Source organism: Heptranchias perlo, chromosome 13 (genome assembly GCF_035084215.1).
Source record: "Heptranchias perlo isolate sHepPer1 chromosome 13, sHepPer1.hap1, whole genome shotgun sequence".
NCBI lineage: Eukaryota > Metazoa > Chordata > Chondrichthyes > Hexanchiformes > Hexanchidae > Heptranchias > Heptranchias perlo.
The window spans coordinates 62,156,122-62,175,895 of record NC_090337.1 but is presented as its reverse complement, the minus strand read 5'-3'; the positions used below and the strand labels follow the sequence as shown (position 1 = coordinate 62,175,895).

General features: G+C 46.6%; 1 protein-coding gene across 5 annotated transcripts in view; it reads right to left on the bottom strand.

Annotated features, from left to right (window-relative positions):
- The window catches only part of gpc5b (glypican 5b), a 688,958-nt gene that overhangs the window by 340,253 nt on the left and 328,931 nt on the right, over nucleotides 1–19,774 (bottom strand). For all 5 annotated transcript variants that reach the window (XM_067995585.1, XM_067995586.1, XM_067995587.1 and 2 more), the window contains one exon: nucleotides 7,321–7,441. In XM_067995585.1, coding sequence (XP_067851686.1) covers nucleotides 7,321–7,441 — 121 coding nt within the window. The remainder of the gene's footprint in view (nucleotides 1–7,320; nucleotides 7,442–19,774) is intronic.

The window sequence follows — 19,774 nt, the reverse complement described above, 5'->3', positions numbered from 1 at the left end:
ACCATCACATCCGAGCCAGGTCCTGTTCTTACACTGTCATTTCACAGCAAGGGAATGCTTTGTGACGATGAAGATACCCAACCTCATTCCATCTTTGCTCCCACACATTGTTTTGGAATTATAAGTTTCCCTGATGGATTCAGTGGATCAATGTACTCGGCCCCTACAGCCCAGGAAATTCCCAGGATCGATCCATGCTCTGTGCTGAGTTAACCCAGGAATACCTAGGCCAATTGTAGCATAAGATAAACAAATTCAGCACAGAATCAAACCAAGGCCATTCTAGGCCTGTTTGGCTCAGCCTTATTGCCTTAACCAGCTAAATCAGGGGACAAGGGAGAAGAGCCTTTATCTCATTGGTCTGGGATGGATTTGAATCCAGGTCGTAGAATTGAAAGACCGATACCTGGCCCACTGAACCACCCAGTCCCCCATTGGTTCTATTCTTCAGACCCCTGCTCGAGAAAAGGAAGGTCACTTTAAGACTTTATCGCTCAGCACGGCTCAGTTGAAATTTCAGTGGATTGGAGCAAAAGTGCAGCAGAACTGAACTGGAAGAAGCTCATTTGCCGAAACATGCTACAGATGGTCAATGAAGTATGAGGTACGACACAGTGAGCAGCAGAGGCAACCCCCTCCACTCTCTCCCAACAATGGGCCGTAGGTACGACACAGTGAGCAGCAGAGGCAACCTCCTCCACACTCCCCCAACAATGGGCCGTAGGTACGACACTGTAAGCTGCAGAGTCAACCAACTCCACTCTCTCCCAACAATGGGCTGCAGGTACGACACAGTGAGCTGCAGAGTCAACCTCCTCCACTCTCACTCGACAATGGGCCGTAGGTACGACACGGTGAGCTGCAGAGTGAACCACCTCCACTCTCACTCAACAATGGTTCATAGGTACCACACAGCAAGCTGCAGATTCAACCCTCTCCACTCTCTCAACATTGGGCCTTGGGTACGACACAGCGAGCTGCGGAGTCAACCTCTCTCCACTCTCTCAACATTGGGCCGTAGGTACGACACAGCGAGCTGCAGAGGCAACCTCTCTCCACTCTCTCCCAAAATGGGCTGTAGTCAAAATAACCAGTAAAAGAATTCAGGCATTCCAAACTAGAAAGAGAAATAACTTGTATTTATATAGCCCCTTTCATGACCTCAGGAAGTCCCAAAGCGCTTTACAGCCAATTAAGTACTTTTTGAAGTGTGGTCACTGTTGTAATGTAGGAAACGTGGCAGCCAATTTGCACATAGCAAGATCCCACAAACAGCAATGTGATAATGATCAGATAATCTGTTTTTTGGTGAGGGGTAAATATTGGCCAGGAGACCAGGGAGAACTCCCCTGCTCTTCTTCGAAATAGTGTCACTAATGACTATCACCAATACCTCAAGTAAAATGTAGCTGTGGATTTTCATAGCTGTTACTCTGAAGTACTTTCCAGCCTCTCCTTCATCTCTCCTTGAAATTGAAAGCCTTGTTAAACATACTGCCTTCTATTGTTTAAGTCTAAATATTTACAATACATCATGAATACATTAATAAAATATACAAATCTCTTTCAGCCAGCATTGTTGACAGGAGTCAACTCTAATTAATTTTTGACCAATGTTTTTTTAAATTTTGAATGGAACTAAACTGTCCAATCTAATTTTTATTTATTATTTAAAAGGTGTCGATGAATAATGCAAATCAGTTCACCACAGGTTCTATTGAGAATACTTCGATGTTTCTCTGGAACTCAAAAGGATGGTCAGAAATAGCTGAATGCAAATCCCTTATCCCAGATAGAAAGTTCTTCCACCCTCAATCAACTTGAACACATCTGCTGCCCATATCCTAACTCGCACCAAGTCCCAAGTTCACCCATCACTCCTGTGCTCACTGACTGTGCTCATTGGCTCCCAGTCTGGGAATGCCTCGATTTTAAAATTCTCATCCTTGATTTCAAATCCGTCCGTGGTCTCGGCCCTCCCTATCTCTGTAACCTCCTCCAGTCCTACAACCCTCCCAAGATCTCTGCGCTCCTCCAATTCTTGCCTCTTGTGCATCCCTGATTTTAATCACTCCACCATTGGCGGCCGTGCCTTCAGCTGCCTAGGCCCTAAGCTCTGGAATTCCCTCCCTAAACCTCTCCGCCTCTCTACCTCTCTCTCCTCCTTTAAGAATCTCCTTAAAACCTACCTCTTTGACCAAGCATTTGGTCACCAATCCTAATATTTCCTTATGTGGCTCAGTGACAAATTTTGTTTGGTAACTCTCCTGTGAAGCGCCTTGGGACGTTTTACTATGTTAAAAGCGCTCTATAAATGCAAGTAGTTATTGATGTTGAGGCAAGAGGCTTTGTACCTTCATACAGGCCAGGTGACACCTCAACTTCCACTCCAGTGCTTGCAGTTAAAGATGGATCTCACTGGGGTAGCTGGGTGGTGCAGTCGGTTAGTGCTCTGCCCTTCCATCTCTGGGCTCTGGGTTTGAATTCAGGCTTGAAGTGTCCTGTCTGAGGTGATTATGGCCCAGTGTCAATCTCGGCCACAGCACAGAACTGCCTAGAATTTGGTCAGTCAGAGGAGCCGTGGGGATTGCTGGGATGGGAAGTGCAATATCCTAAACTGTAAGGCGTCACTGTTTAGACTGGAGCTGATTCTTGGGAGAGGGTGGAGGGAGACTGACTGCAGCTCACTGAAATTGCACCTCATACAAAATTACTCTTCATCCTCTAGTTTTTTTCTTCAGTAATGACTTAGAAGCTCCCTGTGGAGCTCTGCATTCATCCATTGTGGAGGTGAGGACATGTTGGACATAGGCTGCGCTCTTGAAGCACTTCTGCTCTATACTGTTTCCGGTATCAACATTGTTACGACAGGACATGGCTGCATGAATGGTCTCCTCATCCTATATTTCTTTACAAACCTGGTAAATCCGCCTTTTGATTTTCTTTCTTTCCAGTTAGTCAGTGACAAAACATCATCGGTACCCAGGAACCCAACACTTAAATCCTCAACTTCCCGTGGTGGGATTTGAACTCACGGTTGCTAGTCCAGCATTATAACCAATGGGCTACTGTAACCGTTCACAATGGGAACGGTTCTGTCCAATGGGATTCGATACAATAGGAATGAACGGGAAGGAACTTGGTGCATTTAGATTCTATAGAATAGGAGTGAATGGGAAGGGTTGGATTCCTTAGGATTTTATACAATGGGATTAAATGGGAAGGGATCGGTAGGACTGCCTGTTTGTCTAGGGAAATCATCGTAGTCTGCATCCTCATGTCGTGACAGTTGCTTTGAATGAAGTTTATGCTCCTTGCCCGCCCACTTTCCTTTCCTGAAATGTTTTGTTAATCCACAATTCAACTACTGAGAAACTCTTCCAAAATAAAATGGTTGAAAAGTGTGACCTTGTGCCTGCAATGACATCACAGCAGATTACCAAACCGAACACACTGTCAATTAGTTGTAAATGTCAAACCGAGCATATCTTCAAGGGATGATGGATATCAAACAGAATTCCACTTAAAACCATTCCACATCTTTATAGAAAAGGAAATATTTACATATTCATGGTCTTTGGTGCATGAATCATGAAGCAGGGACTCATTAATGCAGAATTGCCCTGCAGTAATGTATAAAACACAGCTATTGTACATTATGTGGTGATTTCATTCCTCTGCCATATCCTGCTCAAATGTTATTTGTTTTAAGAAAAAGAAGACTGAAATAGATGTTTAAAGAGTTTTACAACAGCCGGGGACGGGGCACTGAGTGCAAATCTTCAGTAACTTCATAAACGTTACCTTTTCTGGGCTCTCTCGATAAATCAGCCACTGGTACTGAGCCAGACAAGACCAGGCCTGTCCCAGGTTCAATTTCTGGTCTGTACTGAGTTAGCTGATCTCAACCAGGGTGGCAGAAGGACTCTACAATCGGACTCAGTGTCCCAGACTAGAGGTGGTGGGGGGGCGGTGGGGTGGGATGGAAAATCAGCCAGTGTTCCTGTTCCCGATTGCGAGCCCCTTCCTGGAAAGTGGGCTTGGTGAAAGATGGAAACAGGATTAGGCTCAGCTGTGATGCCTCCCATGGTCAAGCAACCTGCTGTCTCTCAATGTCCAAGCTCTCGCATCTGAAGAATCGTCGCTTAGGCGATACAGCAGAGGATGATTAGCAGGGGTAGAACCGTGTCCCAGAGAGAACCAGTACCTTGAGTAAAGGATCGGATAAACACGGAGGGGAAAAAACATCAATGTGGTGGCTCCTGGTTATCTCACAACTAAAAGGGAGCCTTAAGTCAGCTTGGCTCAGTTGGTAGTATCCCAGGGTTTGAGTCAGAAGGGTGAAGGCCCACTCTAGGACTTGAGCACATCAGATTTTCCTCAAGGGGCACATTCTGAAGCACAAGCCCCTACCCCGTGACTGACCCTAACACCAGAAAACCAGGGAACAAAACATGTTGCCGCTCCTCTTTCATCTTTGGCCAGCCTCAGAACCTAGCAGGGCCTTGGACTAGGTTTCTGCAGGCACTCCTCCACTGGGCGTCCACCGCCCCCTCCCACCTCAGTAAAATTCTATTGCTTGTCCTGTGCCAACACCAAGTGCTGGAGCGGTGAGGTCAAATCCCAAAGCCGCAGGACGTCCCGGGACAGCACGGTGAGGGCGGAGACCTGATGTAACGGGACTCTGCCCCTTTTTCCTCGCTGCTGCACCTGCGGAATGCCAATTTCTCAGGTGCAACAAAGAGGAAGATCCACACCGTAATCTCGGCCCGCACTGCCGGTGCAGGTACTGCTACATTGTTGGAGATGTCGTTTTTCAGATGAGATGTTAAACTGAGGCCCCGTCTGTCTGTTCACGTGGGCATGAAACATCCCATGGTATTATTTCAAGAGGAGCCGGGCATTCTCCAAGTATCCAGGCCAACACTCCTCCCTCTAACACCACCGCCAAGACACATTAACTGGCCATTTATCTCATTTGCTGTGTGTGGGACCTTGCTGTGTGAAAACTCCCTCCTGCGGTTGCTTACATTGCAATAGTGACCACACTTCAAATAATTCATTGGTCGTAAAGCACTTTGGGATGTCCTGAGAATATGATGGGTGCAATACAACATCAAGTGTTTGCTTTCTTTCTTTTCAGCCTCTAAATAACTCTGATGTTATACAGAGGTTACTCCCGTCTCTTTCCAGTTTTCTCCCTTGGCTTATTAAAGGCACCAGCTCTCTCTGGCAGACACGTCCATGGGTCCAAGCAGCCCTCTGGTATCCCACTCAAGTGGTCATTGTTCCCATGTGGGTATGGTTAATGAGTGCTGCTAGGCTATTCATCCATGGGAATATCACAGCCTGACCTGATCCTGTCCTCATCGGATAGCATCAGGATTCAATGGATAGCAATCCCGATCAGGAAGTCTGACGGATTTTCCCCTTCCGCAGCCCAGGGAATCTAAAGGCCAACTGTAACACCCCCTGGCTGATTCGGGTAACTCGGCACGGACGAGGGATCAAACTGGGGGACTCCTGGCAGCTTCACCGTCACAGGAGCACAGGCAAAGTTAAAAGAGAATTCAGAGCAACTATGTGCCGCTTTCTGAGTTCAGCCGTTGATTGGCAGCGAAGGGTTGTTCGTGAGAGGTACAGCATGTGACGCCCTATCATGTGCCCCACACATTGGGCATCTCATGCCTGGACCGTCAACACTTGCAGTCCAGATGTAGCTCCAACATTCCTGAAAACAAAGCCGTTATATAAATAGGCTTACAGCAGGGGAGGCTGAAATTTTATGATGAGTTATTTATGGAGAAAGCTCTGTCAAGATTAGGAGGAGGCTTTGTGTGTGGAGATATGGGAATCTCTTCCGAACAGTCCCGAGTCACAGCATATGACCAGTGCACCCAAACGTATCTCTGTGACCTCAACTTAATGTGACCCTGAATGCTGCAGCCCGATCTACAGCAACCATCAAATTCAGAACAAAAAGGTTTGAAAAGCAGGGAAGCAACAGAGAGAGAGAGAGAGAGAGAGAGATAGAGGATGAGCCAGAGAGATAGAAGAAAGGGAGAAAGCGAGACAGAAGAGCGAGAGACAGAGTGAGACAGAGAGCAAGTGAGAAACGGCGAGAGAGACAGAGGCTGAGAGAGAGAAACGAGGGAGAGGTAGAGAGAGAGAGAGAGAGAAAGAGAAGAATGATAGACAAAGAGAAAGAATGAGACAGGGAGAATGAGAGAGAAAGAGAGCAGGAGAGAGACACAGACCGAGAGACGGTCAGAGAGAGAACGAATGACTGATCGAGAGGGAGAAAGAAAAAGAAAGAGAGACAGAAAGAAAGAGAGACATGGGGGACATCAGGTCAATCATCCAACATTAAATATAACAAATATACAAATACATCACAGGTGTTAATATTTGTCAAGCTCAAAATGTTTGCTACTTCAATGAATAGCAGGCAACCAAAGCCACTCAGCAACATTGGTCAAACTAATGCAGAGCGATCACACATAGAGCTCACAGAGTCAGAGACAGAAAGAGAGGGACAGAGACAGAGATAGAGAGCTCACAGAGATACAGAGATAGAAAGAGAGGGACAGAGACACAGCTCACAGAGATACAGAGATAGAGAGAGCTCACAGAGATACAGAGATATAGAGAGAGGGAGCTCACAGAGATACAGAGATAGAGAGAGCTCACAGAGATACAGAGATATATAGAGAGGGAGCTCACAGAGATAGAGAGAGCTCACAGAGATATAGAGAGAGGGAGCTCATAGAGATACAGAGATAGAGAGAGAGAGCTCACAGCCATATAGAGAACTCAGAGACACAGAAACAGAGGCATAGAGAGGGAGAGTGAGCAGAGAAAGAGAGAGTGATAGAGTTACAGGGGACCAATAATGCAGTGTCGCAGTACCAGTGCTATTCAGGCACTCCGTACACCTGCGCTGTAAGGCTGGACCTTGCCCAACAATGTGAGGTTGGCTTATTAGAGGATATGTTTGCCACTCTTAGGTGGTCACTCAGGATGTGCCAGGACTGGGCAACTGAAGGTGGGGGGGTCACAATTTCAGGTACCAGCAGTCAGTGAAGAGCCGCTGGCTATTGGTTGGGCACAGGAGGTTTTCTTGGGGGAGGAAGAGATGGTGGTGCATAAAGATCAAGGACCCCCCCCCCCCATAATAATTTCCACTGACGCCAAGAACCCTTTAACCCTTGGACTATATTTGCCTGATTATCTCAGCTCTGCTTTGTGGTTGATAACTGAGTCCCATTCACCCAGCTGCTTAGTATAGTCCAGGGACAGATGTGGGTCCAAGCATCTTACCTTGTTAATATACAAGAGCTTGTCAATGACTTGCTTGACCATAGGGTCAGGTCCTCGGACTTTCACTTCCGGGTTGTTGGCCTGCTCTTTGAGTCCGTTCCCGACGACTCTGTTTGTGTAACTAGAAACAAGAACCAGACAAAAGTATTGAGATTCTAGATAATAAAGATAAATAATCAATTATACAGTGTCTTGTTTGTTTTTGGTATCTTCGCACTCTTCCCTTGGAGAGTAGTGTGAAGCAGTGAAAAGACTCACAGGCTGATTAACAGTCTGACAGGCCGTGACGTGAATACTCCTTCCATGGCTATAACCATCTTTTTACCGGCCGATCGGGTCAGTCCTATACAGTGAGGGTTTTATGGGCTCCTACAACCCATACGGTGAGGGGACAGGGCCACTCACACCCACCGGACATGCGTATCCCCACTGGATGTCATCTGAGTATTCAGAGTGGGAGCTCCAGTCTCCACTCACCGGGACTGTCTGGAGCATGGCTCAAATCCTGCACCTTCTGACCCATGGGTAGGAATGCTACCGCTATTGAAGGCTCACTCCTCAATATAGTGTCTTGTCCCATCAAAGTGCCGTGCACAATGAATCAGGGTGAAGTAATGGTCATTATGTCGGTAAACGTGGCAACCGTTCTATGCCAGCAACCTCCCTCAAACGCCAATGAGATGACTGACCAGTCAAATTACTTTTAGTGGTGTTGGTTGAGGGAGGAACGTCGGCCAGGATAACTCCCAGATCTTCAAATCACGCCAGGCCAGACGTGGACTCAATTTAATGTCTCAGTTGAAAGACGTCACCTCCAACAATTGCAGCACTTCCACCATACTGCCATGAAGTGTCAGCCTAGATTATGCACTCAAGTCCTGGAGTGGGGCTTGAGTCCCCACTCCATGGAGGTGGGAGATCTACCAACTGAGCCAAGGCTGACCCAATTGTTAGATGCTCCTGCATTATTTATTCACTTCATCACAAGAGAAATAGAAACTAAAATAGATCTTGATTCCTCAGAAAGACGACCTTGACTACAAATTGTTAAATAACTGTGTGTGTGTGTGTGTGTGTGTGTGTGCGTAGAAAGTAGTGTAAAATAATACAGCTACAGGCAGGGAGCATCGATATTGGATTGGACGACTTGACAGTACGTTATCTTTTTTGCTGTTTCTTGGTTGAGTTGGGGGGAATCGCTCAATCAATAATTATGTTCTGGACACCAAACATATTCTTACGAAAGTCTGGACCGATGTGGTCAAAGAGTTACATTTGTTTCCCTGGATGCTGGCGAGACAGCTGGGAGCAAATTACTTCAGAAAAAAGAAAGCATGTAGCTGATGTTTCCCCCACTCCCCCCTCAACCAGCTCCATTACATGGGTCCCATCAAAGCCTTTCCAATTGGTACTTCAATGTAATATCAATCACACTCAAGCTGAAACCCTTGTAAGGCCCAATCTCCTCCTGTGCTTTGAGTCCTGAGCTTCCTACATGCCGTTAGCTAACAGGAGCCTGCACTGTATAGCCCTCAGTGAAGAACGGCTAAGTTGACATTTAATCTAACGGCCAGATTAGATTGTCATGCCTGAGGAGGATTTAGGAAACTAACAGTATCCTTTTCAGTGAACTGCGGGCAGTTTTTTTTTGGCTGTGTTTTGTTTTCGGGGGGAGTTCCTCTATAATTATTACGGTGGCTGACCCTTAGCCGAGACCAGAATCGGTCGGCGGGCAGGGTATGGGTGGGGCAGAAGGTGGGGTCACCGCCTGAGTTCTGACTTTTGCTTTACTGTGGCCGGAAATCTCACCAAAAATCTTATTCATGTCAATACTGAATAGTCCCCTTATCACAAGGCAATAGGAAGGAAAGTTACACCTTTAGATACATTTTATAAATTTCTGGTCAGCTTACTGGTCAAAATGGGCAGCGACCCCATAGGTACAGTAGACAACAACTCCGAAAGTACTGCATACAACAACCCAGTATGTCTGGCACACGACAACACCGATTTAAAGGGCTCTGCTGATTTCAGGCAAAGTCGGGTCTTCAAGCAGTTTCAATCAGCTGTTCGCACCTTAGTGATGAGATTCTGGATGCAACCGCCAACAATTGGAGAGGCAGTTGCTAAGTGAGATTTCCTGTTTTTTTTAAAAATATGTTGGTTACTTCGCTTTTTTGGTATTACCGTCCCACCACGTATAGCGGGCAAATCACATTCACGCCAACCCACCCACTATAAACGGTGGGGACTGTACTTTATTGGGACGTCCTGAGGTCATGAAAGGTACTTTTTAAATGCAAGCTCTCTCTTTGTTTTGTGACAGCGAAGGAATCGCAGGCATACCCTCCATTTCTCCCACTGCACTTTTAGTCTAACTTCTGTCTTCACGTGTCATATGGACTACATTCAAGGCTGCTTTTCAGTTGTCAGTTTTTTTGGGGCTGTCAGCTTTATTTGAGGCTGTTGGTCAGCTTTTGCCAGCTTTCTAGTTTGGCACGCATGACTAAAGCGGGAGAGGGGAATTAAAACAAAAACATTCTCGGCCACGTAATCTGGAGTGGGAAGCTTTGGTGGACTTTTTCTCCCTGTTTAGTCTGGAGACACCGAAGGAAGATACAATGCCCCTAAAACTGCCTCACTTGAGATCAGCCAGCTCAGCACACATAAGGGAATTAAACCTCCAGCCTTCCTGCGGTGGTTTAAATGCTCTGTGAGTGAATAATTGAGTCAGAAAGAGTCAGTGCATTGTGAGGATACTCAGGACACAGTTTTACAATTAACTAGAAACTGCTGACTGCACTTGTCTATCTGCAAAAGTCAAATCACTTGTCTGAGTATGGATTTTAATTTAACCCTAAACTACAGTAGGATTGAGAAGATAACTGCAATCCAATATTGCTGGACGGCAGGCAACCTGACCTCTTGTACTGAAAAAAGACTGTCTATAACGAGTCATGGTGTGATACACAAAATGCACACAAACCCACTCATAACTTAACCAGCTGTTAATCCCAATTTTTTTTTTAAAAAGCTACACCTCGAGGGCTGGGCTGTTGTTTTTGTATCTTCACACTCTTCTCTTGGAGAATAGTGTGAAGTAGTGAAATGATTTGCAGGCTGATTAACACTCTGACAGACTACAACGTCAACACTCCTTCCGTGGCTGTAACCATCTTTATAGCAGCTGATAAGTCCTACCACAACGAGAGGGTTTTATGGGCACCCACAACCCATACAGTGGCGGGGGGGGGGCATTCACACCCACTGGACATGAGTATCCCACTGGATGTCAGCTCAGAATTCAGAGCGGCAGTTCCGGTCTCCACTCGCCGGGACTGTCTGGAGCAGGGCTCAAATGCTGCACCTTCTGACTCAGAGGCAGTAATGCTACCACTAAGCCACAGGCTTGCTCTTACACATCTGCTGACAACACTGGAATGTGAAGCTGCTCAAATGCCTTCTGTGCTCATGTAAACAATACTGAATTGTCTGAGATTGTAAACACAAAGCCACTTCATTTACACAAGAATTAAGTCACTCCACATACTGCGCTTTTCTATTTTTGCTATTTCTTCATTCAATATTTGACAGAGAAATATATGTCTATATATTGTAAATAGCTCTCAGTAGATCTGGTGCTCTGCGTTTCCCCTGGCCTTCAATCATGGCTGTGGGAAGTTGCTAGAGTTGAGTTTCAGTGTTGGTCTCTCTGTTCCTTCAGGTGTCAGTTTGGCTCAATTGGTAGCATTCTTGCCTCTGAGTCAGAAGGGTGTGCTTTCAAGGCGCACTCCAGGATTTGAGCATGTGGTCTAGGCTGACACGTCAGTGCCGTACTGAGGGACTGCAGCAATGGTGGAGGTGCTGTCCTTCAAGTAAGATGTTAAACCTATCAGCTGGTTTGGGTGGATGTTAAAGGTCCCACAGCACTGTCTGCAAAAGAGCAGGGAGTTTTCCTGGTGTCCTGGCCAACACACCTCCCTCAACCAATACCACCAAAAATAAATTAACTGACCATTCATCTCATGTGCAGGCTGCAGGATCTTGCGGTGCACAAAATGGCCGCTACCAGGTTTAGCTACATAACAATAAGCGACTGCACTTCCAGGTAATTTATTGTTCTCTATAGCACAGAGAAGGTTAAGATGAGATTTAATAGAGGTGTTCAAAATTCCCAGGGGTTTTGAGAGAGTAAATAAGGAAAAACTGGCAGGAGGATCGGTAACCAGAGGACACAGATATAAGGTAATTGGCAAAAGTATCAGGGGGGGAGATGAGGAGAATTTTTTTTACGCAGTGAGTTGTTGTGATCTGGAATGCACTGCCTGAAAGGGTGGTGGAAGCAGATTCAATAGTAACTTTCAAAAGGGAATTGGATAAATACTTGAAACGGAAAAATTTGCAGGGATATGGGGAAAGAGTAAGGGAATGGGATTAATCGGATAGCTCTTTCAAAGAGCCGGCCCACGCACAATAGGCTGATTGACCTCCTTCTGTGCTGTAAGATCTTTGATTCCAGTAGTATTTTGTATGTTTAAAATGTGCCCCATCCCTCCAGTAGCCTAACTCTCCCAATGACTTCCATCCCTCCAGTAGCCTAACTCTCCCAATGACTCCCATCCCTCCAGTACCCTAACACTCCCATGGAATCCCATCCCTCCAGTACCCTAACTCTCCCAATGACTCCCATCCCTCCAGTACCCTAACTCTCCCAATGATTTCCATCCTTCCAGTACCCTCTCTCCCAATGAATCCCTTCCTTCCAGTACCCTAACTCTCCCAATGACTCCCATCCCTCCAGTACCCTAACTCTCCCAATGACGCCCATCCCTCCAGTACCCTCTCTCCCAATGACTCCCATCCCTCCAGTTCCCTAACTCTCCCAATGACTCCCATCCCTCCAGTACCCTAACTCTCCCAATGACTTCCATCCTTCCAGTACCCTCTCTCCCAATGAATCTCTTCCTTCCAGTACCCTAACTCTCACAATGACTCCCATCCCTCTAATACACTAACTCTCCCAATGACTCCCTTCCCTCCAGTACCCTTTCTCCCAATGACTCCCATCCCTCCAGTTCCCTAACTCTCCCAATGACTCCCTTCCCTCCAGTACCCTTTCTCCCAATGAATCCCATCTCTCCAGTCCCCTAACTCTCCACAAATCCCATCCCTCCAGTTCCCTAACTCTCCACGAATCCCACCCCTCCAGTACCCCAACTATCCCAAGGAATCCCATCCCTCTCTTACCCTAACTCGCCCATCACAGCATGTAGCTAGGTTATGAGCATGTCTTTGCATCTCCTAATTTGTGTTGGCAAATTAGTCCAAACATTTCTCTCCCTTTGAGTAAAGCAGCTCGACCTGGTAATCTGCCTCAAGTTTCTATTTCACTAACTTCCACAGAGAATGAGTACACGGGTGAGGTAGTGGAGGGCAGCTGACAATGTAGCCTTGGAAGGGATGCAGCACAGATTCACGAGAATGATACCAGGGCTTAAAAAGTTAAATTATGAGAACAAATTGCATAAACTTGTCTTGTGTTCACTTGAATTCCAAAGGTTCAGGGTTGATCCCTTTCAAATCTGCTATCATCACCTCCTCCTCAAAAAACCCATCCTTGACCCCCTCTGTCCTTGCAAATCTACTGTCCCATCTCCAACTTCCCTTTCCTCTCCAAATTTCTTGAACATGTTGTCACCTCCCAAATCCATGCCCATCACTTCCTTTTTTGAACCTCTCCAATCAGGTTTCCGCCCCTGCCACAGCACTGAAACAGCCCTAATCAAAATCGCAAATGACATCCTCTGTGACTGTGACCGTGGTGAACTATCCCTCCTCATCCTTCTCAACCTTTCTGCAGCCTTTGACACGGATGACCACACCATCTTTGTCCAATGCCTCTCCTGTGTTGTCCAGCTAATTGGGACTGCCCTTGCCTGGTTCCACTCTTATCTATCCAGTCGTTGCCAGAGAATCACCTACAATGGATTCTCTTCCTGCTCCCGCAACATTATCTCTGGAGTCCCCAAGGATCTATCCTTTGCCCCGTCCTATTTCTCATCTACATTCTGCACCACGGCGGTATCATCTGAAAACACAACATCAGGTTCCACAATTACGCTGATGACACCCAATTCTATCTCACCACCAACTCTCTCGGCCCCTCCACTGCCTCTCATTTGTCACGCTGCTTGTCCGACATCCAGTCTTGGGTGAGCCACAATTTTCTTCAATTAAACACTGGGAAGAGCGAAGCCATTGTCTTTGTCCTATTTAACAGACCTTAGCTTCTGACACCATATCCACTCCATCTGCAAGACTGCCTACTTCCACCTCTGTAATATCGCCCATCTCTGCCTCTGGCTCAGCCCATCTGCTGGTGAAACCTTCATCCATGCTTACGCTACCTCCAGACTCGACTGTTCGAATGCTTTCCTGGCTGGCCTCCCATCTGTCACGCTCAATAAATTTGAGCTTATCCGAAACTCTGCTGCGTATCCTAACTCGCACCAAGTCCCGTTCACCCATCACCCCTGTGCTTGCTGACCTTCAGTGGCTCCCGGTCCAGCAACGCCTCGATTTTAAAATTCGCATCCTTGTTTTCAAATCCCTCCATGGCCTCACCCCCCTCCCTATCTCTGTAACCTCCTCCAGCCCTACAACCCTCCAAGAACTCTGCTTTCCTCCAACTCTGGCCTCTTGTGCATCCCCCTCCCCCTTCGCCCTACCATTGGCGGCCGTGCCTTCAGCTGCCTAGGCCCTAAGCTCTGGAATTCCCTCCCTAAACCTCACCGCCTCTCCATCTCTCTCTCCTCCTTTATGACGCTCCTTAAAACCTACCTCTTTGACCAAGTTTTAGTCACCCATCTTAATATCTCCTTCTTAGATTCAATGTCAATTTTTGTGTGATTACACTCCTGCGAAGCTCCTTGGGACGTTTTACTATGTTAAAAGGGCTATATAAAGACAAGCTGTTGCTGTTGATTAATTGACATGTTTAAAATGTTAAAAGGATTTGGTTGGGGAATTCAGAACAAGGGAGCATAATCCTAAAATTAGAACTAGGCTTTCAGGAGTCAAATCAGGAAGCACTTTTTCATAGAAAGGGTGGTGGAAATCTGAAACTCTCCCCCCACAAAAGGCTGTGCATACTGGGACAGTTGAAATTTTCAAGACTGAGATCGATAGATTTTTGTTGGGGAAGGGTATCAAGGGATAGGGAGCAAAGGTGGGTCAGTGGAGTTGAGGTACAGATCAATCATGATGTGATTGAATGGTGGAAGAGGCTCGAGGGGCTGAATGGTCCACTCCTATGTAACTGTCAGCGCCTTCAGGAGGGGAGAAACAGGAAGTAAAATGGGAGGGGAGAATGTTCTTAAAAAGAAACTTCCCAAACATTTATTAGAATTGAACTGTTTTGAATTTGGGCACCATTAATAAACCAGTATTTATTGCCCATCTTTAGTTGTCCTCGGGGCATTAAACACAACCACATAGCGTGGGACTGGAGTCGAATGTGGGCCAGGTTCCCTTCACTGAAGTGAAGGAAGTTACTGAACCAGTTGGGGTTTTGCTGATTATCCAGATGGTCATGGTCATTCTCTGCTCAAGCCCAAATTACTAGACTTACTCAATTTTACAACTGGTCCTGGTAGGATTATGAGCTCATCCACCTCTGATGCTAGTCCAGTCCCATACCCACAATTTATTAACCCATGTGTAATTTATCTCAGGCCTACACAAGGAAGCAATGTCTGCACTTAACAATGAGCCAAATTTAAAGAGACATGTTGATATATCCAGAAAGACACCGGTACTGTCCAATCTCACAAGTATTTGAAATCAGGCGAGTTTGTCACTTTCTTTGCACAGAAGTGAAGTGGCCACATTTCCGTGATCTAAAGATGCAGCTTGATGCAGTTAATGTCATTGCGTGATGCACTTGGCAAACATTGATCCATCTGCGTGTAATGTAAACGTGGGGAAAAATGACATCCTGTGGGAGGGAGGATATCTATCTCTCTCTGTCTCTCGCACGTGTGACTCAATTATAGCAACCGTCAAATTCAGACTAGAACGGTATGAAAGAGAAACTGAGGAATTCCGTCAAAGTGAGGCCAGAACAAGATGGGAAAGAGACACAGAGGAAGCACAGAAATCAGCTGATCGGATCTGCATCCTGCTCCCTCAGTGCCCTCTGCTGTATCATGTGACATCACGCTGAACTGTTGAACTCTGCCCAAATTCTGCACCAGTCTCGCACAGCTAACCACAAATACACAGGTTAAAAAAAAACACCGGCTCCATTGGTATTCTGAGCGGCAGCCCTGCTGCATGACTCTGGGTGCAGATTAAAGCCTCTTCTACGTACGAACATGATGGGCATGAAAAGACCAGCTGCTCCATCAAGCCTGGAGCATCATGACTAGGCACTTCCTACCCCCACCCCACCCCCCAAAGGAGAGCCGTGCGTACATTATCTGTTAATCCACTTCCTTCTATATGATACGACCTCTGCCCCAGTCAAGATCAGGTCCAGCTCCCCCTTGAAGGTGTGCAGAGAGTTCGCACACGCCGCACACGAGGGGTAATGGTGTTTCCGTGCCACTGGCTCCTCGTGCGCACGCCTTGTGCAGCTAGTGGTGAACTTGCCAGATTTTGCATTTGCCGTTGACTGTGCAAGGCCTAGATGGCAGGAGCCAGTGACACGAATGGGCATTAAAGCAAATTTAAAGTCCCCATTCAAGGGCAAGATTGTGCCATCTCCACCTGTACTATATCCTGAGATCCAGATCTTAAACAGACATTCACCCAACTGCTCTTTGGAGTAGTTGATGACGCAACATTAATTATTTTTGCTCAGAATCTATTCCACAGATCTATAACTCGGCAGCAGGTCAAACCTTGTCATTTCTAATCCTGTTTGAAGATTTTAAATTTTACTCATATCCGCAGGTCCTCCAATAACGATTGTTAGATAACCTGCTTAAATTTATATTATCCATTCCTCTCAGCGATTTAAAGACCTGAATCATGCCATCTCCTTTATGATGTGGAGAAAGGGCCCAATTCTACGAGTGCCTCCACATGAATCAGAGGCACGAATGTCGAGAACTACAGGCAGCAGTACAAATGTAGCCTCGTCTGTGAACGATTCAGGGTTAAACTATCAAGGTCAATCAGTGCTTAATTAGAGCTGTTGATAACCTGCTGACACGGAATAGAGACCCACTCATTCTACATCACCTTCCAAATATCCACACCTTCCATTCCTTAGCTCATTCACTTAATCGGTCCAGTTCCCTGTGAGTACCATCAATCTGTCTTATACTTAACATTTGGACGACAAGCTTGGTGTGATTACCAAGTTTTGTAATATGACCGGGGGCACTCGTCTCCATATTACAACAGTGGGTATACTTCAAATGTTCTGCGATAGCTTTGAATTGCTTTGGAACGTACTGAGGTTGTAAAAGGTGCTATATAAATACAATTTCTTTCTATTCTTTTTCTTTCTTTCCTCACAGAAATTCAGACCTTACAGATCCCGGACAAACCCCAGTACCACTGTCCCCTTAGATAGAGTTTTCTGTTTATAAACTCACAGAATTTCTCCCGTTTTTTCTGGGAAAGTGTCCCTTTTTTTTTTAATACCGAGAAACTGAAGTGAAAGGCTAAGGCCCATAGTGCAGGACAGCACCAACACCGATAACAGTGAAAGGGAAGTCAAGGCATATTGGGCCTTCAGTCGCAGGCCTCCCCACCATTGTGGTTCGGTGACTGTCCAACGGGAGGGTGCGCCAGTGAGGAGCTCCGCCTGCTGGCCTGGCAGAATACTTACACCTCAGCCAAGCAGTTGCTGGGGAATGGTGAGGGGAATGTTGCTGCTCCCCAGCCCAAGGGTGCCCAGTGCTATCACGGCACAGGCCAGGGAATGAAAGCTGCGACCTTCCTCCTCTGTGTGGCTCAGTATCAAACGTGGAGGGTCCATGTCACGTCTGAGCCTCCATTTCTCCTTATCCTGGGTGCAAACCAGGAAGAACGTTTCCCAGCTTTCAGTATTAAAACCCGGATTTTGTTTGTGCAAATAAGACCTCATTAACTGCGGAGAGGCGGAGGGAGGGAGGGAAGGGGTGAACAGAAAGGAGAGATACAGGGAAGGAATGGTGTGAGTTAACAGTAATCTGTCAGTGGGCCTGTGAGAGCAGAACGGTCACTGTCGCCAACCAGTGCGATTAATGCCCGTTGGTTTATTTTCCTGAAAGTTGCTGGGATTGGGTGTACATGTGTAGGCCTGACTTTGATTATCTGAGACACGGTGTCACTGAAGGGATGACCATTATACAATCAGCAGCTCTGACCCGTTAGACAACACTTCAAAGTGTCGCCTCTGTTATTTTCATTCTCCACAATAAAAAATTCCATTTTAATTTCTGAAAGTAATTCCATTTTCGATATGCCCAGACTTGCTTCAGTGGCTATCAATGCTGCTTTGCTTGAATGCAAAATGGTTGAGGAATTCAACTAATTATTAAAAATGCTCGCTATTAAATCTCCCTCTCTCCTGAGGACGATGACTCGCTTTGGGGTACAGTTCTACGGGCAGTAGCAACTCTGCTACCTGACTCAAGTTTCTCTTCAATTAAAAACAGCGCATGCTGGAAACACTCAGCAGGTCAGGCAGCATCTGTGTAGAGAGGGAAACGGAGTTACTGCGAGTCATCTTAACCTAACCCGCCCATCGGGAAACCCACCGGGTCGAGTGAAATGTCGGTTTACATCCAGCCCGTTGACTTCAATCAAGAATAAAATCGGGCCGGGAGCAAAAGCAACGTTGCACCCGATCCCATGGGTTTACCGACGGGCGGGTTAGGTTAAAATTGCCGCCAACGTTTCAGCTCGATGACCTTCCAGAGCTGGAGGATGTTAGAGATGAACAGCTTTTAAGCAAGTGCAGAGAAAGGGAGAGAAAGGCAGGGGGAGGTGGGGGAGGAAAGAACAAAAGGGAGAGGTTTGTGATAGGGTGGAGGGCAGGAGTGTTTAAATGACAAATGAGATGATAGTGCAAGTTAAATAGGTGATAATGAGACAAGTACAGGAACAAAAGGGAATGCTTATTGATACCACTGTGTTAGCCAATGAGTTGGAGGCAGGGCGGGACTTATGGCAGGACTCACAGTCGATTTTACAGCAAAAAAAGTCGATTTAAACAACGCACTACATCAGACAGTCTACAGAGTCTATTTAGAAAGAGTCTCCACGAACCACAGCAAACAGAACTCATAACCAAAACTACAGCAACTTCTCCCGATAAAAGCACTGTGATTTCTCCAGCAAAAATGCATTGAGTGGAGGACGGTTACAGAATACGAATTATGTGAGCAAAATCAAACCCAGTCACTTACAGCAGTGCGGTCTCCAGGCGAGACTGACGGGGGAATTACCCAATATTCTCCATTCTAGCCGGGAATAGTGGCGTCATTTATGCAGCCGACAAAAGATGGGTCCAGAGGTGGTAAATGGTTAATGCAGAATAGCAGGGGTGGGGGGGGGGGGGCGGGGAGGAGGGAAGCCTGGGAAATCTGGCAAAGAGGAGACAGCTCCCATGGCCCAGGAATGTGGCGGAGGAAAAGCAGGGAGAGCCCAGGGGTACAAGCTTCTCTTTTGTTGAGGGATGACACTGAAGGGGGAAGGCGCCACATCGCAGGCCACCCGTACGGTTGAAAGGGGCCAAAGAGAGAAGCTTGAAGTTTGCAAGAGGGATGAGGGAGGTAAAAAGTCTCACAGTTTTTCTGCTCCTGAGAAGAAGTCAATGCCACGACAGGGGAACCTTGGTGTAATATATGTTCAAATTGAGCTAGAACGTAGCTCTCGCAGGGTTAAATCTGCAGGACAGTAGGGCTGGCAGGTGTGACTGAGCTTTCGGACAGGGTGAATGGACTCGCGTCCTGCAGACAAGGAAAGGTAGTTTAACATTCCAATGATCGTCACACGCAGTGCTCCTGTGACAAACTCTGTCCGTTTGAATTCACCCGGGGTCACTGCCAAATTCCACTCTCGGAGGTGGGGGCAGTCAGTTTGACTAAAAGCTAACGGTGGGGTCAGATTTTTAAAACTGTGGAAGCCAGGGGGGGTGGGTGGGAGGGGGCAGTCGGGCAGCAAAGGAGGATGGTTCACAAGGCCCATCGTCTGAGCTGCAGCCAGCGAGTGCTATTAGGTGAAGCCTGTAACCAAGGCCGGTAATCGTAGCCAATGACTGATACAGAAACAAAGTGTTTGACCAACACAAAAAGGAATACAATGGGCCATTTCATAATGAACTGGTTCGACAAACAATCAGAAGCTACTCAATCCTCACTTGTATAATTCACGAGTCACCTGAAGCTCTTAAGTAAGACTTTGCTTCTCTTTGTCTCATTTTATGACTCAGCCTCGTATCTTTGCCGAGACTAAT